The sequence below is a fragment of the Neofelis nebulosa genome, chromosome 4, assembly GCF_028018385.1.
Source record: "Neofelis nebulosa isolate mNeoNeb1 chromosome 4, mNeoNeb1.pri, whole genome shotgun sequence".
In the NCBI taxonomy this organism is placed as follows: domain Eukaryota; kingdom Metazoa; phylum Chordata; class Mammalia; order Carnivora; family Felidae; genus Neofelis; species Neofelis nebulosa.
The window spans coordinates 95,928,942-95,954,597 of NC_080785.1; the positions used below are offsets into that span (position 1 = coordinate 95,928,942).

At 37.3% G+C, this 25,656-nt stretch overlaps 1 protein-coding gene across 4 annotated transcripts in view; it reads left to right on the plus strand.

Annotated features, from left to right (window-relative positions):
* SUGCT (succinyl-CoA:glutarate-CoA transferase) overlaps window positions 1-25,656 on the plus strand; it is a 758,031-nt gene that overhangs the window by 11,733 nt on the left and 720,642 nt on the right. For all 4 annotated transcript variants that reach the window (XM_058725465.1, XM_058725466.1, XM_058725467.1 and 1 more), the window contains exons 2-5: window positions 14,843-14,894; window positions 15,545-15,618; window positions 24,184-24,269; window positions 25,544-25,594. In XM_058725465.1, coding sequence (XP_058581448.1) covers window positions 14,843-14,894; window positions 15,545-15,618; window positions 24,184-24,269; window positions 25,544-25,594 — 263 coding nt within the window. The remainder of the gene's footprint in view (window positions 1-14,842; window positions 14,895-15,544; window positions 15,619-24,183; window positions 24,270-25,543; window positions 25,595-25,656) is intronic.

A 25,656-nucleotide genomic window follows, 5' to 3' on the forward strand; every position in this document is an offset into this window, starting at 1 on the left:
TGTCAATAGGAGGTAGATTATAAATTATTCTAAGTTATTTTTTTTAATTTTTTAAGGTTTATTTATTTTTTGAAAGAGAGAGAGGGAGGGAGGGAGGGGTGGAAAGAGAGGGAGACCCAGAATCCGAAGCAGGTTCCAGGCTCTGAGCTGTCAGCACAGAGCCCGATGCGGGGCCCAAACTCATGAACTGTGAGATCATGACCTGAGCCGAAGTCAGATGCTTTAACTGACTGAGCCACCCAGGCACCCCAATTATTCTAAGTTATTACCCATCTATTTTCTGGTTGTCTCTAAGTGGTATGGTTGGCTCATAACTTGAGTATCACTCCCACACTACCTTTTTACAACTCAGAAATTCTACTTTCCCTGGAATGTCTTCCAGTGGATACTAATTTTTGAAGTGCTCTAAACTCCTAAAATTACCTGTCAAACTATATCATTAGTAACAGAGATTTTTTCAAGACTTCTAACACATGCCAGAAAGAAAACATCATGCTAACTATTTTAAATAAAGCTTCAGCAGATTAAGAGAACATGCTTTGAAAAAAATGTCCATCTTCTGCTTTCTCACTCCTAAGTTCTGGTAGTTAAGTTCTCTGTAAAATATCAAATTAAAAAAATCCTTTTAATGTATATTACATATTCTATTTGATCAGTTTGTTTTATGACTTGGCCTTTTTGTTAGCTAGTACAGTGGGGAGGGATGCCATGATTGCTGTCACACAGATGAGCCACTTAGCTGGGTATTTGTCAATTATGTCTACTCTCATGCTGCTCAAGTTTATTTGTGTCCTGGAAACCTTAGGGCCACATACCAGGGGAGTCTTAGAAACAGCTCTAGCAAGCAGGGAATTGATGGCTCCTTCATTACAATTATACTTCTTTGCATGATTGCTTGGCTGTATTCTTATAATAGCTTTCCATCCTAGAGGCCAAATAAATAGAGCGATATACAAACTGCTTGATATATCACAGAAAATTAACAACTGTTGCCCTTTCCAACTGTTTTTCCTCCTATAATCACCCTTTACTCCCATCCAACTTATTCTTGTCTTTCACAAACTGCCAAAATGTGGATGTAGATATCCTTAAGTATAGAGTGTTGAGAGTCATTTTTTTTTTCTGTACCTTAAAATAATTGTGTGTTTTTCTTTTCTTATTTTCCAATCTAGAATAAGTTATTTACTTTAATAGGTGGTGTGACTGTGTAATACATATATGATAGTGATAATAATGACAAAAGTAAACTTTTAGTAAGCCTTTACTATATGCCAAGAAGTTTGCTGAGCACTTTACACACAACATTTCATGTAATATTGCAAACTCTATGATTTAGGTGTTTCACATGAGGAAACTGAAGCTCAGAGACGTGAAGTTACCTTGAAGGTCATAAGGTAGCAAGTACTGGAGCAGGGAATTGAATCCAGTCAGTCTCCAAAGTTCATGCTCTTTACTATTGAAAGCTCATTTATTAATTTTGACTTCAGTGTGTTCCAGAAGTCCTTTCTGGGTGTCTTCTCAGACAATACAAAATTCTGTTGCCTGATATGAAATGAATTCAGTTTAAAAGTTTTTGTGGTTTATATATACAATGGAATACTACTTGGCAATGAGAAAGAATGAAATCTTGCCATTTGCAACAATGTGGATGGAACTGGAAGGTATTATGCTGAATGAAGTAAGTCGGTCAGAGAAGGACAGATATCATATGTTTTCACTCATATGTGGAATTTGAGAAACTTAACAAAAGACCATGGGGGAAGGGAAAGGGAAAAAATTGTTTCAAACAGAGAGGGAGGCAAACCATAAGAGACTCTTAAATACAGAGGACAAACTGAGGGTTGATGGGGGTGGGGTGGGGGAGAGGGGAAAATGGATGATGGGCATTGAGGAGGGCACTTGTTGGGATGAGCACAGGGTGTTGTATGTAAGCGATGAATCACGGGAATCTACCCCCGAAGCCATTGATATACTGTATGTTAGCTAACTTGACAATAAATTATATTAAAAAAAAAAGTTTTTGCTTCATTGAAGTGCCTGGGTGGCTCAGTTGGTTAAGTGTCTGACTCTTGATTTCGGGTCAGGTCATGATCTCACGTTTCAGGGGTTTGATCCCCATGTTGGGCTCTGCGCTGACAGTGCAAAGCCTTGCTTGGGATTCTCTGTCTCCCTCTCTGCCTTTCCCTCATACACACACACACACACTCTCTCTCTCTCTCTCTCTCAAATAAATAAAAATTAAAAATAAATAAAAGTTTTTGCTTCATTAAACAAAATTTACTAATTTTTATGGCTGTGAGATGGCATTGTAGTGAAATATAGACTTCTCTTAATAGATTTGTAATGAAACGAGATTTATGGGATGAAGAGATTCCTAAACGTATCTTATGCATCATTTGAAATAAAACAGGGGACCTAAAAAGAGATTTGAGAACAGAAGACCAGTATTTTTGGAGACATATATAACAAAGAGAATTACTTGTCCGTTCATTCCTAATGATGTCAAACTATCCTCTCATATTTGAGGTCTTTTTCTATGTTTTTATTCTTGAAAATGTTTTTCCAATGTTTTTGTTTATTCTGTATGTTTTTTCTTTTTCTTTTTTTTTTTGCTGATTAGAAACATAATCAAAATTAAACAAAATTACAGAAAAATAAAACTTAGCTGGTAAAAGTTCTCCATAACTTCTTTTCCCAAGATTTAATCCCTGATAAAATTTCATGAATGCTTCTACAACTACCAACATACATTATTAATGCTATTATGTATATTTATAAAATAGGATAATATTATGCATTTTATTCTATAACTTGATTTTATTTTTTAACTAGAAATATATCTTGGTTGTGGCACCTGGCTCAGTGACTGAGTGGGTCAATCGGTTAAGCATCCAATTCTTGATTTGACTCAGGTCATGATCTTACGGTTGGTGAGGTCAAGCCCTGTGTCAGGCTCTGTGCTGACAGTGCAAAACTTGCTTGGGATTCTCTCTCTCCCTCTCTTGTCTTTGCCCCTCCCCCACATCCTGCTCATGTGCACAATCTCTGTCTCAAGATAAATTAACTTCAAAAAAAAAGAAATATATATACTGGTCCACTTTTCGTGTTAGGATATGTAAGTCTGTTTCATTTTTTTTTCTTTTTTTTTAAATTAAAAAAAGTTTGTTTGTTTGTTTGTTTGTTTGTTTATTTATTTATTTATCTATTTAGATCACGAGTGGGGAAGGGGCAGAAAGAGAGGGAGAGTGAGAGAATCCCAAACAGGCTCTGTGCTGTGTGTGTAGAGTCTGGTGTGGGGCTTGAACTCATGAAATGTGAAATCATGACCTGATCTGAAATTAAGAGTCACACGCCCAACCAACTGAGCCACTCAGGCTCCCTTTAAATTTTCTTTAATGTTTATTTATTTTTGAGAGAGAGAGACAGACAGACAGACAGACAGACAGTGTGTGAGTCGGGAAAGGGTAGAGACAGAGGGAGACACACAATCTGAAGCAGGCTCCAGGCTCTGAGCTGTCGGCACAGAGTCCAGTCAGGACTCGAACCTACGAACTATGAGATCATGACCTGAGCCAAAGTTGGATGCTTAACCACTGAGCCACTCAGGCACCCTTGTTTCCTTTTTAAAAATATCTATATGAGAATCTGTTGTATGAATGTGCCAGTGCTTATTTAACATTTCACCTGTTGGTGGATTTTTGCATTGTTTTGAATATTTTGCTTCAGTATTTTCATTTCTTTAAAATTTTAGTAAGAGTGTGTGAGCAGGGGAGAGGCACAGCGAAAGAGAGAGAGAGAGAGACAGACAGAGAGAGAGAGAGAGAGAGAGAGAGAGAGAGAGAGAGAGAGAGAGAATGTTAAGCAGTCTCCTCACCCAGCGACTGGAGCGCTTGACCCTGAGATCATGACCTGAGCTGAAATCAAGATTCAGTCGCTCAGCCAAGTGAGCCATCCAGGTGCCCCTATTTTGCTTCACTATTAAACATAGTGGGGCAGTTCATAAGAAGATGTATGAATGGCCAATTATTACACGAAAAGATGTGCAATATCATTATTCATCAGGGAAATGCAAATTAAAACCACAACAAGAAATATCTACCCATTAGAATGACTAACTTTGAAAATAACAGCAATTTCCAGTGTTGCGAGGATGTGGAGCATCTAGAACTCACATGCACTGTTTTACAACCACTTGGAAGATCTGTTTGGCTGTTTCTTAGAAGGTTAAAGATACACTTAGCATATTACCCAGCCGTTTCACTAGGTATTTACCCAAGAAAAATTAAAACATGTTCATACAAAGACTTGTACATGAATGTTCATAGCAGTTTGATTCATTGTAGCCTAAAACTGGAACCAACTCAATGTCCATCAACAGCTGAATGCATAACAAATGTGGTATATCCATATAGTAGAATACTACTCACTTATAAAAATGCAACAACATGAATGAATCTCAAAATTATAATGCTTTATGAAAGAAGCCAGACATACAAGAGTCTCTATTAAGTGATTTCATTTACATAAAATTCTAGAAAATGCAAACTACATTTTAGTAACAGAAAGCAGATCATTGGTTGCCTAAGGCTGAGAGTGGAGGGAGAGGTAGTTTGCAAAGGAAGAATCTTCTTTCACAGGAAGAAACTTTCAGGGGATGGAGAGTTCTATTGATTGTGGAGGTGACTGCACAAGTATATATATCTGTCAAAACTTAATTAATTGTATAATTTATTATATGTAAATTATTTTTAACAATGTTGATAGAAAAACATTTGAAGTACAGCTGAAAATCAAAACAAAAAGGTTCTGCAATGAACATTTTCTTTTACCCATGTCTAGGCATACTTGTGGAATTGTTTTGTGAATTAAATGCCAAACAACAGGAAAACCTAGTATGAGGATATTAACATTTAAAAAAATTTTTTAATGTTTTTATTTATTTTTTGAGAGAGAGAGAGAGAGACAGAGTGTGAGTGGGGGAGGGACAGAGAGAGGGAGACACAGAATCTGAAACAGGTTCTGCAGGCTCTGAAATGTCATGACAGCACAGAGCTTGATGTAGGACTCGAACTTGCAGACCACGAGATCATGATCTAAGCTGAAGTTGGATGCTTAACCGACTGAGCCAACCAGGTGCCCCTAACATTTAAAATTTTTATGCCCTACAAAGTTGTTAGTGATTTATGTGTATGAATGTGCCCATTTCATCACCCCCTTGCCAATATTGGGTATTATAAATATTTGCCAATCTGGTGAGAAAAATATTATTATTATTATAACTTTCATCTTTTCATTGTAGATGAAATTGCTATGGATGTCTTTTGTTACGCATACTAGAAATTTTTATTTATCTGTGAATTGACTGTGTATATTTCCAATTTTTCCTTTCTTTCTTTCTTACTGATTTCTAACAGTATTTTATATGTAATAAAAACCTTTGTCTTTTATTTTTATTGCAAATATTTCCATTCTTCCAGTATGTTATTTATCTTTTAAGTTTAATCATGGTATCTTTCATTGTACTGAGTTTAAAATTTTATGTAGTCAGAACTGTCAACTTTGATGATGTTTTAATTTCAAAATTTTTTTTAGATAGAGAAGAACTTTTCTCAAAGTTTCTCAAACGTTCTTGCTTTAATGGTTTTATTTACTTTAAATTTTATTTGTATTTAGATCTTAGAACTTAAGTGTAGATCACATTTCTTCTTTTCTATATGGATAGTCAGTTTTCCTAACACTGTTTCTTAAATAATTTATCATTTTCCCACTGATTTGAGATTTCTTCTTTGTTATGTAATAATTTTTCATTTCTATGTATGGCTGTTTCTTTGTTCATATGTTAATATCTTATTTTAAAAATTACACTTTTATTTTTACCTTGTAGGCTAAATATTCTTCTCCCCACAAAAAATTTTTTCTAGGCTATTCTTGATCATATACTCATCAAGATGAATTTTAGAATCAATTTATCAAATCTTCTTTACCTTTTCTTCCCCTGTGGCCCACCCTTCCAAACTGTGTTTTGATGATGGCACTCAGGTTTGTTTGAAAGCTTCCCAAGGCTGGTCAGGGCTTTCTGGTTGAGGTAGTGCTGATCTTTCTCTTGCCTCTTTTATACAGTTAATTCTCGTTATTAGAAGTAGTTTTGTTCTATAAACTGTGAACACCAAATTAGTGAATACTGAACCATTGCTCCTGGGGGAAATATAGGATTAAGTTCCTGCAAGTCTTTGGTCACACATTTTTGTCTACCAGTTAATACACATAATGTTGTATTATGGGTGTTTCTGTTTAAAGTCGCCTTACTTAATATATATTGTTGATTCATTAACATTGAATCCATGGCCATAGCATTATAACTTATATAGTTATAGTCATGCCTGAACAAAGCTTATCTAACACATATTTTCTCTATAGGGCTCATCATGGTCTTCTTGCACTTAGGAACACCAGACAGCACTTCAGCACTACTCTTGGGGCCATTTTATTTATTTATTTATTTATTAATTAAAAAATTAAAAATTAAAAAATTAAAACAATTTTTTTTTCTTTATTTTTGAGAGAGAGAGAGACAGAGTGCGAGCTGGGGAGGGGCAGAAAGAGAGGGAGACACAGAATCAGAAGCAGGCTCCAGGCTCTGAGCTATCAGCACAGAGCCCAACACGGGGCTCGAACCCACAAACCATGAGATCATGACTTGAGCCGAAGTCAGATGCTCAGCCGACTTGAGCCACCCAGGCGACTTAGACTTGGGGGCTATTTTAAATGGTGAAATCACCAACAAAAAAGCACAGAAACGTGAAAATGTGACACTAAGTACACCACACTAAGGACACTTGTTTACAGTATGAGACCTGAGACAAGAAGGCCTAACAAGGCAAAACAAGAAGAGTGTTGCTGGGAACATGTACATCAAGTGATTGAAATTTTTCTGCATTCTGTGCATGGCCTGGAATGACTGCAAAAGCACTGAAAATGTTGATTTTGGAGTTAGTGAGTAGTTGAATCCTCAAATACAGAATCTGCGAATGATGACAATAGACTATAATTTCCCCTTGAAGCTGCTGCAGTGTGTGTAAATAATTAAATGGAAAGCTTCAGAGTGCAATATTTATCAAAACATTGCAGGGGGCAGTACAGCAAAATGATTCCTCAACTGTCGCTCATGAATTTAACGTAACTTATAGTTTATTTTTTAATTTTTAAAATCAATATTTTATATATACTTCACATCTATATGGTTAATTACGAAAAATAGTAACCTCTGATGCCTCTGCCCCTTTTTCCCAGAGACAACAAATGTCAATTCTTTTAGCTGTTTCTTTTAGCTTTTACCTTCAAATTTCTAAGTAATGTAATTATAATGCTACTTCTTGCTTTTGTTTTTAGGAATTTTCTGTAGTGAGAAAGACTAGCTCTCTTTCACCACCATGCCAACAACTACACATACACTTTCTATCTTATCAAATCATACATTTTGCTAGATCAGAATTCAAGTATTTGCATCGTTATGATTATACAACTATTCTTCAGATTTGGATGACATTGCTGCTCTTGCACACCTTTTTGTTTTTCCTTGTGTTAATATTTGTATGGCTTCTTTATTTACTTTCTCAATATATGTCCTTAATTCACCCCCAACTGGACCATGAAGATATTTCAGCTATTGTGTTAGTATTTTCTTTACTTTCATTCTGAAGATTCCTTTCATCTTTCTCCTTTAGATCCCTCATTTTCTGGATCCCTTATCTTCTTATTTCTTTAAAAAAAATTTTTTTTTAACATTTATTCATTTTTGAGAGGCAGAGAGAGACAGCATGAGCAGGGAAGGGGCAGAGAAAGGGAGACACAGAATCCGAAGCAGGTCCAGGCTCTGAGCCGTCAGCACAGAGCCCAACGTGGGGCTCGAACTCAGGAACTGCGAGATCATGACCTGAGCCGAAGTGGGATGCTCAACCGACTGAGCCACCCAGGTGCCTCTCTTCTTATTTCTTTTTAAAAAGTGTTTATTTATTTATTTTGAGACGGAGAGCAAGAGAGAGTGCACTTGCTTGCATGAGCGGGGGAGGGGCAGAGGGAGAGAGAGAATCCTAAGCGGGACCCCACTCTGTCAGCACAGAGCCCAACATGGGGCTCGAACTCACGATGCTGGGATCCTGACTGGAGCTAAAATCAAGAGTTGGTCACTCAACCGACTGAGCCATCCAGGTGCCCCTCTTTCTTTTTCTGTTTTTGGTGGACCATATCCTCTAGAAATAATTTTCCCAAGAAGGGATGGGAAGGTAAAATTTTTCTGATTAAAAAGTTTCTTTTTTCTACCCTCACACAAGACTCATGGCTTGACTGGGTTTAGAATTTAAAAGAGAAATACATATTCCTTTCAAAAATTTTAAGGTTTTTGTTCCATTTTTATGTTTTAGCTTCTAGTACTGTTGAGAAGTTCAATGAGATTCTGTTAGCCAATCCTTTATATATGCTTGTTTCCTCCCTAGAGATTTTTCAGATCTTCTTTTGGCAGAGACAAAAAATCTTAGTGTTCCAAATTCTTACACTGATGTGCCTTGGTGTATGTTTTTAATTTATTTATTTGTTTTTAAATTTCTAGCACTTTGTCACCTTTTAAAATTTTTATTGTGGTTGAGACACAATGTTACATTAGTTGCAGGTATATAATATTGTGATTTGACCACTTTAATATATGCTATATTCACCACAAGTGTAGCTACCGTCTGTCACTGTACAATGCTATTACAACACCATTTATCATTTTTCCTATCCTGTACCTTTTTTTTTTTTAAGTTTATGTATTTATTTTGAGAGAGAGAGAGAGATTGAAAGAGAGAGCACAGGAGTGGAGCAGAGAGAGAGAGGGGAGAGAGAGAATCCCAAGCAGGCTCTGCACTGACAGTGAGATCATGACCTGAGCTGAAATCAAGAGTTGGATGTTTAACTGACTGAGCCACTCAGGCACCCCTCCTATGCTGTACCTTTCATTCCCATGACTTATTCATTCTTGGTGTGTGTCTTTATTGTTATTAATTTAATTTGACTTAATTAATTTGTAAAAATTTGAGTATATTTGACACGTTACATTGGTTTCAGGTATACAATATAGTGATTTGACAAATCTGTATGTTAATACTACCCTCACCACAAATGTAGCTATAATCTGACACCATGCAATGCTATTACCATATTGTTAACTAGAGTCCTTATGCTTTGCCTGTTATCCCCATGACTTACTCATTCCATAACTGGAAGCCTGTATCTCTAACTCCCCGTCAACCATTTTGCCCATCCTCCTACCCCCTCTCCTCTCTGGCAACCATCAGTTTGTATTTATAGGTCTGATTCTGCTTTTTGTTTGTTTATTCATTTATTTTGCTTTTTAGATTTCATCTCTGAGTGAAATCATGTGATGTTTGTCTTTCTGTCTGACTTACTTCACTTAGCATAATACCCTCTAAGTTCATCCGTGTTGTTGCAAATGGCAAGATCTCATCTTTTTTAAGGCTGAGTAATATTCCACTGTGTGTGTGTGTGTGTGTGTGTGTGTGTGTGTGTGTGTGTGTGTATCATATCTTCTTTATCCATTCATCTATTGATGAACACTTGGGCTGCTTTCATATATTGGCTATTGTAAATAATGCTGAAATAAACATAAGGGTGCATGTATCTTTTCAAAATGGGGTGTGTCTTTTTAAAGTCTAGGCAGGGCATTCAGAGCCCCCCTCTTTTTTTGAGATATAGAGGGGAGGGGCAGAGAGGGAGAGAGAGTATCTCGATCAGGCTCCATGCTCAGCACGGAGCCCTATGAGGGACCTGATCTCATGACCCTGAGATCAAGACCCTGAGATCACGACCTGAGCTGAAACCAAGAGTTGGAAGCTTAACCGACTACAGCACCCAGGTGCTGCAAGGACCCTTTCAGTCTGCAAAATCATATCCTTCAATTCTGTGATCTTGATCTGAATTATTTATTAATGTTCTCTCTTCTGTTTTTGCTGTTCACTCTTTGAGAAACCTGTATTATTGGAATTCCTAGGCTGATTCTTTTTTTCCCCCTCTCCTCCATTTTTCACTTTTATCATTTCTTTTTGTTCTACTGTCTGAGTGATTTTCTTTTTTCTTTTTTTTAATTTTGTTAATGTTTATTTATTTTTGAAAGACAGAGTGTGAGTAAGGGAGGGGCAGAGAGAGAGAGGGAGACACAGAATCTGAAGCAGGCTCCAGGCTCCAAGCCATCAGCATAGAGCCCGACGCGGGGCTTGAACCCACAAGCTGTGAGATCGTCACCTGAGTCAAAGTTGGACACTTAGCCAACTGAGCCACCCAGGCGCCCCTGGGTAATTTTCTTATCTTTATCTTTCTGCCTTTCTCTTACATTTTCATTCTTCTGTCATTTTTTAAAGTTCCAAGATCATATTTTCATTCTCTAAATACTTTTTACAAGTGTCCTTTTCTGTTTTATAGGTGCAAGTTCTTCATTTTTCTGATAATATTGATAATTTTTTATGGACATAAAACTTGCATACAGTAAAATTCTTTTTGGCGTGTAGTCCTGTGAATTTGGGCAAACATATAGAGTCACGTAACCATCACCATAATTACGATATAGAACACTTCCCTCACCTCTCAAAACTTGCAGTCATTCTCTCTTCATTCCCAGCCTCTCCCAACTCTTACCTATTTTCTATCTCTATCCTTTGTCTTTTCAAGAATGTCATATTGATGGAATTGTAATGTAGTTTACCTGTCTTATATCTGTTTGCTCTTTCTTTTTCATGTTTGCCTTGGTCTCTTTCTTTCCTGATATAGGTTTTCCCTATATCTTGCTGATTTTTTGACTGTTCTTTTATACAATAGGGGATGGACATTTAAAAAGCTGATTAGAGGGGTGCCTGGGTGGCTCACTTGGTTAGTGTCTGACTTTGGCTTGGGTCATGATCTCGCAGTTCGTGAGTTCAAGCCCCGTGTCTGACTCTGTGCTGACAGCTCAGAGCCTGGAGCCTGCTTCAGATTCTGTGTCTCCCTGTCTCTCTGCCCCTCTCCCTTTCATGCTCTCTCTCAAAAATAAATAAACATTAGAAAAAAATTAAAAAAAAATAAAAAGCTGATTAGAAACTGTATGCATGGGTCGAGCTTTGTTATGGGCTGAATTTGTCCCCCTCAATTTATACATTGAAGTCCTAATCCCCCACATCTCAGACTGTTTTTGGAGATAGTTCCCTTAAAGAGATACTTACATTAAAATGAGGCTATTTGGGTGGGTCTTTACTGGTTGGTGTCTTTATAAGAAGAGGTTAGAACATAGAGATATCAGGGATGTAGTGCAAAGAGGGATGACCCTGTGAAGAGGCAGCAAGAAGGTGGCCATCTGCAAATGAAGGAGAGAGGTTTCAGGAGAAACTAAACTTGCTGATACCTTGATCTTGGACTTCTAGTCTCTAGAACTATGAAAAAATAATTCCTATTGTTGAAGGCACTCAGGCTATGGTATTTTGTTATGGCAGCTCCAGAACACTAAATAAGGTTTCTTGGTTGACAAGTTTCAATGTCGGGTGATATGATATGGCTGGACTTTTATGTGTCAATGACTACTATCAGTATTTTTAGTTATTTTCTCTTGGATTGATAAAATTCTTTTCCAAAGAGGAATTTTCAAGTAAAGCTATTTGATATGGCAGCTAGAGAAGAAAGGGATTTGGAGACTTATGGAGTGGAGAAGATTTGCAATAGCTGTTTTGGGAAGAGGTGGGTTGAGCAATAGGTTGTTGGGTAACAATGAATTTGAAGTTAGGCAACTTGATTTTATAGGGGGCAAAACTCAATAGCCTCTCTTCATCAGCTTGATGTTTATGTTGCAGTGTAAGTGACAAGGATGGTAAGGGTGCTTGAAGCAATGTTGTGTAGGCTCCTTAAGGAACTGAATTAAACATGGGCACAAGTTTCAAGTAGATGTTTATGTATTTTTAAAACATTTATTTATTTACTTATTTGTGGGGGAGGGAGCATGAGTGGGGGAGGGGGAGAGAGGGGGAATCCCATGCAGGTTCTGCACATTCAGCACAGAGCCCAGCTTGGGGCTTGATCTCACAAACCTCAAGATCATGACTGGAGCCCAAATCAAGAGTCTGATGCTCAACTGACTGAGCTACCCAGATGCCCCACAAGCAGATGTTTACTAGAAGAGGTATGATAATGGCCAATAAACATATCAAAATGTGCTCAATGTCACTTGTCATCACAGCAATACAGATTGAAACCACTATGAGTGTATTACCCAGTGTCCAAGATGGCTGCAATGATCCTTACCTCCTCATACACCCTTGTGTATGGAGTACTCCCTAATACTGCACCAGAGTTGGCCTATGTGACTAATAGCATATGGTAGCTGTGATAATATGTCACATATGAGATTAGGTTATAAACACTGCAGCATCCATCTTGGCACCAAGAAACCCCACCTGTAATATTGCTGCAATGGGACTGTAGTTTTTTCACTGTGTTCCATTATGGCAATCTATTAATGCATTGTGGCAAAATGAGGATTTTTTTTTTTCTCCTCATCTTTCTGTCCTTTCTTTCCCTCCACAAACATTTTTTAAATGGTATTTTTAAAGTTTACTTATTTTGAGAGGGAGGGAGGGGCAGAGTGAGGGGAAGAGAGAGAGACTCCCAAGCAGGCTCCGTGGTGTCAGTGCAGAGCCCAACACAGGGCTTGAACCCACGAACTGTGAGACCATGACTTGAGCCAAAATCAAGAGTTGGAGGCTTAACCGACTGGACCATCCAGGTGCCCCTTTAATGTTTTTTTTTTTTTTTTTTTAATGTTTATTTTTGAGAGAGAGAGAGAGGGGCAGAGAGAGAGGGGGACAGAGGATCCAAAGTGGGCTCTGAGCTGACAGCAGATAGCTTGATGCAGGGCTCAAACTCACGAACTGTGAGATCATGACCTGAGCCGAAGTCTGATGCTTAACTGACTGAACCACCCAGGAGCTCCAGCAATTTCTTATTTTAAAAGAATGAATGGGTTGATTTCAAGGAGCAAGTGCCCACTATATGGAATTTCAATGTTCCTTACCAGAACATTGAGGTAATGTCCTCTTAGCTGAGGACACTCCTAGCTAAGAATTGTTGTGTCTCTTGTGATCCTTCTCAAGACTATAATGATATGTGTGTAAATGTGTGGTATATGTGTAAATCTGTAACTCTTATTCTTAATCCACTGGTGATGGAGATGCATTAAGATTTTTAAAAAAATGTATTGACATGAGGAACTCCCAATCATTGCTGGTGGGAATGCAAAACGGTACAGCTACTTTGGAAGGTGGGGTGGAAAACGAAACATACTCTTAGCACACTTTTCAGTAATCAGCACTTCTTGAGAATTACCCAAATGAATTGAAAATTTAATGTCCACAGAAAAACCTGCACACAATGTTTTAGCAGCTTTCTTTGTAACCACCAAACCTGGGAAGCAACCAAGGTGCCCTTTAGTAGGTGAATGGATAAATAAACTGGTCTATCAAGGTATTGGAATATCATTCAGCACTGAAAAGAAATGATCTGTCAAGCCACAGAGGAAACTTAAATGAATATTATTGAGTGAAAGAAGACAATCTAAAAAGGGTACTACTGTATGATTCCAACCATATGACATTCTGGAAAAGGCAAACTGTGGATACAGTAAAAAGATTGGATTACAGGAGTTTGAGGTGGGGAGGAAGGGATGAATAGGCAGAGCAGAGAGGATTTTTGGGGCAGTGAAAGTATTCTGTGTATTATAATGTTTGATACACGCCATTATGCATTTGTCTAAACCCATAAAATGTACGAGAGCAAGAGTGAACTCTAAAGTATGCGATAGTGATGTGTCAGGGTAACTTTGTCAGTTGTGAAAAATGTGTCACTCTGGTGAGGGATGTTCAAAATGGGCGATGTTGGGCACATGTGGGGAAAAGAAGTACATGAGAATTCTTTGTAATTTCTGCTCAGTTTTGCTGTGAATCTAAAAACTTCTCTAAAAAAGTCTATTTAAAAAATGTATTGAACCAGTAGTTCATCATTTTCCCCCATAAATTCAGCTTGATCTCAGTCATCATGATCTAAACTTTGTAAGCCATTTGGCTAGAATTTGACTTTGTGATTTAGTGTTGATGTTAAATATTTTTAGTGAATTAGTGATACAATTATTGACCTATCTGCTAATTTTTATAGCTGGTGGGTGAAGAGAAGAAGTAAATACACATATTTTTTATATGTAAATATTTTTTGTAAATAAATTATTTAATAAACTTTAAAAATTCATATTTTCTCCCTGTCTGAAGTGTAGAATAAATACGTGGAGGTCTTTGTTGTTCTTTTTTAGTTGTTAGTAATTTTTTTGTTGTTTAGTTCACTTTTTATTATTTTTTTTATGACTTTATTTTTTTTATAGCTGTTTCAGGTTTACAGCAAAATTGAGAGGAAGGTACAGAGATTTCCCATATACCCCTTGCCTACACACACCTCCATTATCCATATCCCTCCACCAGAGTATAATTTGTTAGAAACTATATTGACAGTGCCCTAAAAATCCTTATTTTTCATTAGACAAATTATCTTAGGTGTAACTGTGGACTTTATTAATAGGGTATTAGAGGTTGTAATTTTTACAGATTGACTTAACTGGATCAGGTCAAAAGTTTCTGTGTTACATATAAAGCAGAAATATAGTAAAGGAAAAAATATAGTTTTGGTAGTAATAGAGATTACTTAAAACAGAATATTAACAATTTTGCACTTTTCCTTCTGAAAATTCGTCATCAATGCTCTTAAAATATTTTCTGTGTTTTGCCAGATACTGACAATATGAAGCCACTGGAGGGTGTAAAAATTCTGGATCTAACAAGGTTTGTATTGGTTTATCTATGTTTTGGTGATTGAATTTTCCCTTCTTTCAAAAAAACATTCATTCAGTTTTGGGTTTTAATGCTTACTATTAAAATTTTAGAAAAGAAAATAAAAAAATGGTATAATTTCATCATTCTAACAGATAATTAGTATAATATTTGCATTTTTTTCAATCTGCATATTTATATATTATTTTTAAAGACAAATATTAGAACTATACTGAAATTATAGTTTTACCCACATGTAAAAGATAATATTATATTCTGAGTATTTTTCCATGTCATTAAAAATTCAACAAAAATGTAAGATGATATTTTATTATATGGTTGTCACATAATTACTCATCCCCCAAGATTTCACTGTTGTAAATTAGGCTTCCTTCCGGATGTACAATTCCTTGTTCATCAGTCTTTGCCTCAGGAAATCTTAGGATTTCTTCCTCAGGATAGAATGCTGAAAGTGGAATTACTGCATCAGTATACTTTTTAAAGCTTTTAATACATAAGGTCAAATTGCAATTCTGAACAGTTTTAACAATTTTAAATCTTGCTAGCATTATATGAGCTTGTCTGTGTTAATGGATTATTAAGAAAAGAATTAATATAAACATCTTCAAGGTGGTGATTACTTGTCATTGTTAATATTGTAGAGTACTGGCGGGACCTTTTGCTACTATGAATTTAGGAGATCTTGGAGCAGAAGTTATAAAAGTGGAAAGACCAGGTAAAGCTATTTATTACTCCTTTTAAAACATAGAAACAGACTAATACAGTTTTTTTTTTTAAGATTTTGTTTATTATTATTATTTTTTAAAGTTTATTCATTTTTGATAGAGAGAAGGAGAGAGAGAGAGAGAGAGAGAGAGACAGACAGACAGACAGAGCTTGAGCAGGGGAGGGGCAGGGAGGGAGAAACAATCTGTAGCAGGCTCCTGGCTTTGAGCTGTCAGCACAGAGCTACGAGATCATGACCTGAGCAGAAGTCGGATGCTTAACTAAATGAGCCACCCAGGCGCCCCTAGGATTTTATTTTTAAGTAACCTCTATATCTAGCATGGGGCTTGTACTCACGACCCTGAGATCAAGCGTCTCATGCTCTTTTGACTGAGCAAGCCAGGCACTGCAAACTAATGGTTTTTTTTGTTGTTGTTGTTGTTTGTTTTTAAGTGTATTTATTTATTTTGAGAGAGCTCAAGCAGGGGAGGGGCAGAGAGAGAGACAGAGAGAGAGATAATCCCAAGCTGGCTCTGTACTGTCAGAATGGAGCCCAACTCGGGAGCTGGATGCTTAACCAACTGAGCCACCCAAGCGCTCTAATAACAGTTTTTAACTGGTTTTTGAAATATCCATGTACCTATATGTGGAATGAGGAGAGAATTGACTGAAATGTTTATTTTTTTTCCTCCATTCCTTACTTTCCTCTGAACCTATACTAATGATTTCCTTTCACTTTTTTAAAGTGTTTTTTAAATTTTATTTTTGAAAGAGAGAGAGAGCGTGCGAGCTTGTGCCCATGTGCACATGACCAGGGGGTGGGGGGGTGGGGAGAAGGGCAGAGAGAGGGATACAGGGTCCGAACCAGGCTCCTCACTATCAGCACAGAGCCTGAAATGGGGCTGGAACCCACGAACTGCGAGATCATGTCGTGAGCCGAAGACAGGCACCCCTCTTTTTACTTTTTATAAGTGCCAAGGGCTAAAGCTTAAGTCAGGTCCTTCACACACACCTGAAAGCCTCTGGTAGAAACTGAGATGCAGCTCGTAGTAACAGATGCTAACACTTGTCAGAGTACCATATACAGTTCTAAGCACTTTGCCTATATTAATTTATTTAATCTCTACAACAGCCTTATGGGTTGCTGTTATTATTCCTCGATTAAAAATGAAAAGACAGGGGTCCTGGGTAGCTCAGTTGGTTGAGTGACTCTTGGTTTTGGCTCAGGTCATGATCTCATAGTTCGTGGGATGGAGCACTGAGTCAGGCTCTGTGCTGACAGCACGGAGTCTGTTTGGGATTCTTTCTCTCCCTCTCTCTCTGCCCATCTCTGGTGCCTGCTCTCTCTCTTTCTCTGTCTCTCTCTCTCAAAATAAATTTTAAAAAAGTTAAAAAAATAAATGAAAAGACAGAGACAAAGGGAGATAAAGCAGTTTGTCCAAAGTCACACAGGTAATAAGGAATATCCAGGCGCTCAGGTCTGGTCCTGGCCCTCCCTAGCCCCATACAAACCTTACTGTTGATGGGGCACCTGGGTGGCTCAGTCGGTTGGGCGGCCGACTTCGGCTCAGGTCAGGATCTTGCGGTCCGTGAGTTCGAGCCCCGCGTTGGGCTCTGTGCTGACAGCTCAGAGCCTGGAGCCTGTTTCAGATTCTGTGTCTCCCTCTCTCTGACCCTCCCCCGTTCATGCTCTGTCTCTCTCTGTCTCAAAAATAAATAAACGTTAAAAAAAAAAATTTAAAACCTTACTGTTGAGACTGAATTTAGAGTCGACCCCGCCACATTCCCTCGCTGTGGGATGAAGGGAACGCGAGGAGGAGGGAGGGTAAAAGGGTCTTCCCTTTTAGCACACACAAGAAGGAGAGAGGGAAAGGAATCCAAGTCCTTCCGAAAGGAACCCAGATACTCCAATCCAAGTCATTCTTTTCTCTTTCTAGTAAAAGAAACATTTTCTCATTATATGATTTTCAAGATTTTGAGCAAGAAACACCGAAGCTGAGATCAATTCTTTGTATTTGTTTTTCATCTGACATCTTTCCTATTTTTTCTTTCCCCTGTGTCCACCAGATAAACCTATTCTGTGTACATAATTCTCACTTCCGTTTGGTGCTTTCTCAGTATTTTGGTATTGAGCTCATGCTGGTATTGAAAGTGTCATGTTGTATGCTCTTTCTCTCCTGCAAGCACTTGAAGGGCACAGTCCATATTCTCCATATCCTCTACATCATTCTATTGTTTTGGAAGGTTTTAAAAGTTAGCATTATTATTTGTTTTTCAAGATCGGATCCATATGGATCTGGAACAGAATTACTAAATCAGTGAAAATGGTCTACCCTTGAATAGTGTGAGTATATCTGTAAGACCATAAGAGTCGAGTTTATTACATCACCTTATTAATTTCCCATAAGTGATTAAATGCCATAAAGTAGAATACTTGGTGTGGAAGATTCATCTTCCTGATAAATAGATTTCTTAGGAGGCTGAAGCAAATTAGCATAAGATTCTCTGATCAGCATGGGGAATATTACATATTATTCTGTTGTATAATCGGACCCTGTGTTTATCAGGCTCCAGGTGGTAGCTCCTGCTTTCAGGGATAATGCTTCAATTATCTAGATAGTGTTGTTCACCACTTTTGGTCATTGCTGGCTACATGCTGGCTACATGTTTACTTTCTAGCTGAATATCTGTTTTTTCTTTTCCACATTTCATAAAACTTTAATTTCCACACTGTTACGCAATTTCAACACGACAGCACTTTGAAATTTTAGCTGTTAGGTCTTCTAATCCTAGGTAGAGCATCTGATCTTCTCTCTCTTGCTATTTCAGTTGATCACTGGTCTACATATTTGTATTTATATTAATTTTAGAGATCATTATCCCCTGTTTACGTGGGCCTTATTTCTCCTTTGTACTTTTTCGGTTTTTCAGTGGGGGGCACCTTCCTTGTGTAGGCATTCCACAGTCCTACACTTGGTAGCAAGCTTTGCTGCTAGCAGGTAGGTGTTTATTGCTTTTTGCCTGACTGATTACTCTCTTTCCCTTAACCCTTCTGCCCAATGCATTTTATTGTTCATATTGTGTATTTAACAGTTTTGGGTTTTTGAGATGGTTGTTCAACCCAGATCTGAGGCGAAGTGGCTTGGCAGAGTTATCAAAGTTCAGTAGAGAACTAGTCTTTTCTCATGTCTGCTTCTCCTGTTCTTTAATTACATAGAATTGGTTACAGTTTTGGGACTTGGGACTTGGACTATTCTTATTTTTATAATCAAAGAGCAAATAAATTTTCTTCTCCTTCTTTCTGTAGAGTTACCTTAGTCTGTAACCTAGCTGAGTGAAGTGGACAGTGTAGGGCAGCAGATGATGTGACTGGGGTTCCTGGACTATCCCCTGTAGGCAGGGATATGAAGGCAGGGGTGTTGATCTTTTGGTCATTGCTGTGTCTGCTCTGCATAGAGCAGTGTCTGTGACATAGTAGGTACCCAATAAATACTTGCCGAGTGTCTTGAATGTGTTGAAATGTCATTTAAGAAAGGCAGTGTGAAATTTTATATGAGATCTCCAGATTTTGAAATCATGGCAGCTAGTTAAAAACTTTAAATTATGTGTGGGTCAAATAAGACATCTCTCAAACTGCCAGTTTTCCCAGTTTGTAAACTTTAGCCCTTATATCCTGTCATGTGCCATCAGTGCTGATTCTTTTTTTTTTTTTTTTAAATGTTTACTTATTTTTGAGAGAGAGAACGTGAAAACAGGGGAGGGGCAGAGAGAAGGGGAGACACAGAATCCAGAGTAGGCTCCCAACCGTGAGATCATGACCTGAGCGGAAGTCGGATGCTTAACCAACTAAGCCACCCGGCCTGCCCATCAGCACTGATTCTTTAGAGAGGCCATTGATCCTCTCCAAAGCCCTGGATACTTCCCAAAGACAGATGGGGCAGGAAAGCCCTGTAGGCCTTCAATTTAGATTCCTGACAATATCTCCACCTGAGATGAATGTAAACATTTAAAATTATTTAATTTTAGCCTTATGTTGGCATTGCTTTATTAAAAAAAATTAATATATTGGGAGCCTTAAAAAAATGGAAGTGGCTGGATTTTCTCTTGACTCTGTGAGGTCCTGTCTGATCCTGAAGGTCCAGATTCACACATACCTTTTCCATGAAGCCTCTAATTGGTTTTTTACTAGAAGATTGCCTTTCTCGGATCTTGTAGTTTTATTTTTCCCCTGGTGTTTTGAGCATGCCATTCCTTTTGATACTTACCACTGATTGCTTTGTGTTGTTATTGGTTCATCTCCAGTTAGAACTAATGCTTCTTTTCTCCTCTGGCTTGTTGTCCTCTCTCTTATGAGGTTTGTCTTCCTTCCTTCCTTCCTTCCTTCCTTCCTTCCTTCCTTCCTTCCTTCCTTCCTTCCTTCCTTCCTTCACAAGTCTGTTCTTTGGCCTCTGTTTTGTTTTCCAAAAGGCTGTATTTGCTTTTCTTGATTAGTTTCAGTGGGTAAAGTCTACTGGGCCAATAGATTAATTATATCATTTAGATGAGATCAGAATTTAAACTTTAATTCATTCTCAAGTTCTCTCTTCTTGGGGGCTAGAGATAAATACTTTAACTGTAATTACCTATATAATGATTAGTTTCTAATATCAATATTTAATCAGACTTTATAAAATTCTTAAGTGATACTATTTTGTGCCACTTAATCCTTGATTCATTTTCTGAGCTCTGTCTACGTTGTCAGTGGCTTTTTGTGCAAAGGAAAATTTTTTTCTGTAACTCTATAGTGTTGTCTTTGAATCTAACACAAACATATGACTTGAAGTAGATGTTCAGAAGAAAACACCCTATATTTTGATGGTTTTAAACTTTTACTTTGTAGCAAGACCTAGATGAGTAAAATTTTATTCTAGAATAGTATTTTAAATTAAATAAATATGCTATTCATTTACTTATTTTGCCTTTTTTGATTGTTTGTAACACATTTTTTTTTTTTTTTAAGTAGGCTCCACACTTGGTGTGGAGCCCAACGTGGGGCTTGAACTCAGGACCCTGAGATCAGATCAAGAGTTGAACTCAGGACCCTGAGCTAAGATCAAGAGTTGGACACTTAAATGACTTATCCACCCAGGTGCCCATATAACACAAATTTTTTTCCCAATTGTATTGAGAAATAATTAGCACACATCACTGTGTAAGTATAAGGCACAGAACATGATGGTTTAATTTATATACTTAGTTATCGTGTTATTACCACAATAAGTTCAGCTTACATCCCTCTTCTCTTGTAGACATGATAAGAAAAGAAAAAAGAAAAAAATTTTCTTCTTGTGATGAGAGCTATTAGGATTTACTCTCTCAATTTTTTTTTTTTTTTTTTTTTTTTTAGTATTTATTTTTTGGGAAAGTGCAAGCAGGGGAGAGGCAAAGAGAGGGGGACAGAGGATCTGAAGCAGGCTCTGCACTGATAGGCTGACAGCAGTGAGCCCGATGTGGGGCTCGAACTCACGAACCTTGAGATCATGACCTGAGCCAAGGTCGGACACTCAACTGACTGAGCCACCCAGATGCCCCTAGGATTTACTCTCTTAACAAATTTCCTGTATATCATACAGCAGTGTTAACTATAGTCATGATGCTGTACGTTACATCCCTCATACTTACTTGACCTTATGCCTGGCAGTTTGTACCTTTTGACCACCTTCCTCCAGTCTCCCCTGCCCCCACCCTCCACCTCTGGTAACCACAGGTCAGATCTCTTATTCTATGAATTTGTTTTTTTTTTTTTTTAATTTTTTTTTAATGTTTATTTATTTTTGAGACAGAGAGACAGAGCATGAATGGGAGAGGGTCAGAGAGAGAGGGAGACACAGAATCCGAAGCAGGCTCCAGGCTCTGAGCTGTCAGCACAGAGCCCGTCGCGGGGCTCAAACTCACGGACCCGTGAGATCATGACCTGAGCCGAAGTCGGATGATTAACCGACTGAGCCACCCAGGCGCCCCTGAATTTGGTTTTTTATTTTCTAAAATTCCACATATAAATGAGATCATACAATATTTGTCTTTATCTGAGTTATCTCATTTAGCATGATGCTTTCAAGTCCATCCATGTTGTCACAAATGGAGGATTTCCTCATTTTTTATGGCTTAATATTCCATTGTGTGTATGTGTGTGTGTGTGTGTGTGTGTATACATACAGTTGTGTATATACTCCCTCTCTCTCTCTCTCTCTCTCTATATATATATATATATATATACACATATACATATACATATATATGTATACATATATACATATATATGTATATGTATATGTGTATGTATACATATATATGTATATATATATGTATATATGTATATATATGTGTGTGTGTGTACATATATATATATATATATATATATTGCAACTTTATCCATGCATCCATCAATGGACACAGGTGTGTTTTCATGTCTTGGCTATTGTAAATAATGCTGCTATGAACATAGGATGCATATCTTTTTGAGTTAGTGTTTTTGTTTCCTTTGGATATATTCCAGGAAGTGGAATTGCTGGATCATATTGTAGTTCTATTTTTAATTTTTTGAGGATATTTCATATTGTTTTCAATAGTGGCTGTACTGATTTACATTCCTATAAACAGTGCACAAGGGTTCCCTTTTATCTACATTCTTGCCAGCATTTGTTGTCTCTTGTCTTTTTGACGGTGACCATTCTAACAGGTGTGAGGTTGTGGTTTTATTTTGCATTCTTGCAATGAATAGTGATGTTGAGCTTCTTTTTATGTACCTGTTGGTCTTTTGTCTATCTTTAAAAAAATGTCTTTTTGGGTCCTTTGCCCATTTAAAAAAATTTGTTTGTTTATGTATTTATTCATTTATTTTTGAGAGAGAGAGAGAGGGTGCATGTGAGCAAGGAGCAGAGAGAGAGGGAGAGAGAGAGGTAGAGAGAGAGAGAAGTGGGACTCACCTGAAGTGGGGCTCAAGCTCACCCAACACGGGGCTGGAACTCAGGAACTGTGAGATCATGACCTGAGTTGAAGTCTGACACTTAACTGACTGAGCTACCCAGGTGCCCCCTTTTGCCCATTTTTTAATTGGGTTATTTGTTTTTTAGCTGTTGACTTGTGTGAGTTCTTTAGATGTTTGGGTATTAACCTGTTATGAGCTATATGATTTGCAAATATTTTTTCCCCATTCTGTAAGTTGTCTTTTCACTTCAACAAAGTGAAATGGTTTCTTTTGCTGTGCAGAAGCTTTTCAGTTTGATGCAGTCTCACTTGTTTATTTTAGATTTTATTGCTTGGTACTTTGGTGTCAAATCCAAAAAAAATCATTAACTAAGACCCATGTCAAGGAACTTTGTTCCCATGTTTTTTCTAGGAGTTTCATGCTTTTAGGTCTTAAAGTTGTCTTTAACTCATTTAACTCAGTTAACTCATTTTGAGTTAATTTAAAACATTGTTTTAAGGTTTGTTTATTTTTGAGAGAGAGAGAGAGAGAGAGAGAGAGAGAGTAAGAGAGTCAGAGCATGAGTGGGGGAGGGGTTGAGAGAGAAGGGACTCAGAATCTGAAGCAGGCTCCAGGCTCCAGGCTCTGAGCTGTCAGCACGAAGCCTGACACAGGGCTTGAACTAACGAACCATGAGATCATGACCTGAGTTGAAGTCAGACACTTAATCAACTGATCCACCCAGGCGCCCCTTTTTTGAGTTAATTTTTGTGAATGATGTGTGGTGTAAGATATAGGTTCAGTTTCATTATTTTACATGTGACTATCCAATTATCCCAGCACCATTTGTTGAAAAGACTATCTTTTTTCTTCATTGAGTGTTCTTGGCTCTCTTGTCAAACTGAAGCTTAGTTTGATTTTTCTAAATTTTTCTCCATTGTTGTTGCCCTGCTCTATTTTTCTGCAATGGTCTACCCTCACTTTGGACCCAATTCTCATTGTCTTCATTTTCAGACCATTCTTTTTATCTTCTCTTCAGTGGTTAGTTGATTTTATTTAAATCATTAAATATTAGTTGACCATATATGCTTGGTTTATTTCTGGAATTTCACAAAAATTTATAGATTTATTTATTTATTTATCATTGTTCTTAAGATGCCGTTTTATTATAAAATCTCACTTACCATTATTCTGGTTTAAATAATATTTAACAAAAATCTTTTGCAGACTCAGCATTTCTTTGTACATTTAATGCTGAGAAACACCCAAAGAGCTGACCAACTTGCTTGCCAAAAATTGAGAGTGATTCTTTTAGATTTGCCATTTATTAATTTTTTTTTTCAGATTTGCTATTTATTAAATCTAAAGACTGCTAGTAGGGCATTTCTTTCTGGATTTTGACTTTTAGGGATGGCTTCTAGTGAAAGATGATTTGGAAGGATTTCATTATTAACATGAGCAGGTTGAGTTTGGACAGTTCCAGCAAGTTCTTATGGCCCCTCTAGATTGCCAATTCCACTGAATTGAGCTGATTTTGTTTAGGCATCTGTGAATGTATATGATGGGTTGGTTTGAATGTCTTATGATGTTTCAGAGATAAAGATTAATAGCTCATACTGTTATTTTCAGGAGCTGGTGATGATACACGAACTTGGGGGCCACCTTTTGTGGGGACAGAGAGTACTTATTTTCTCAGTGTTAATCGAAATAAAAAAGTAAGAATATTTCTTTCTTTGATTTTTGTGTAATTTTCTTGTAATAATAAAACTTTAGGTATTACCTTGGTTCATTCATTTCTACCCTTTTTTTTTGTATATATAAATAATATTTCAAATAAGATGAAATTTTATTCATTCACTAGTTACCAAATAGAAACAATAGAGTTTTTTTGAAACTAATATTCCTTCTCGACTAACTTAAAAATTTCATGAGAATTTATAATGGTTTATAATGGGAATAATTTTATTAGAGGAAGAAATCATTTGATTCTCTACATTTCATTCTTTTGGAGATTGCTAATTGCCTAACACTTGATATTATAGTTTGAAAAATTTTTTGTATAATCCTTGCTTGTGGGGAATAAGCTTAGGACTTCCCTGAGCTTTCATCAATGGGTTAACTAGGCATAAAGAATTAGAAAGCCATAGGATGTACACACCCAAGTTTGGGTAAATAAGATTAGGTGAATAAGATTAGGTAAACAGGGCAAAGGCCCCCAGTATAGGACAAAGGTATAGGAATAGGGAATTTTAGGATGAAAACATCCAAGATTAGGTATTCAGGGTGGAAACACCCCCCCCCCCCCCCAACTTAGTACAATAGCAGAAAGCTGCTTTCACAGAAGGAAGGACCAAATTAGGTAAACAGGTAAATAGAGGTGTAGACCCCTATGGGCCAGCGAAGTGGCTAACTAGCAAAAGAAAGATACTTTGTTGACCCTGAGATAGCATGCTCTTGTCCCTTAGGCCAGTTTAGGCAAACAGAGGTGGGGCCTCATGTCTGCTGTAAACAACCTTCTGCCTGGAGCCAGGATTTTGTTTTGTATTGACCCAAACCCCTAATACCACATATCTTCAAAATCCCCTTTCTCTCATGTCCATGAGGTAATATTCACGATTCATCGTCTCTTTGTGCATATCCATCACCACATTTTTAAGCCTTCTGATCCTAAGAAAAACAGAGCAAGGACCCTTCCTCAGGCTTTTGTTTCCTCCTGCACATTAGCCTCACTTGCATTTTTAATCCTGTGTCCCAGTTTCTTGCTGGACAAGAGAGAACTCCAGACCCAGAGTCTATGACACTTGCTCTCATCCTAACATATCTACATTGCAAATAAAATCAGTAAAGATAATTTAAATGTTTCTTCTTGAGGAAAATACATTTGCTTTAAGAAGAGAATCTATGCTATGGATGGCTCCCTTATTGAACTGTTAGTACTATGAAAAACATTTATGATACTATTTTAAGATATATATATTTTAATTTTTAGAGTATAGCTGTTAATATCAAGGATCCAAGAGGGGTGAAAATCATCAAAGAGGTACAGTATGCTCTATGGAAGGCATCTTGTCACTTGGGTTGTAATTGGGGATTTGAGCATCA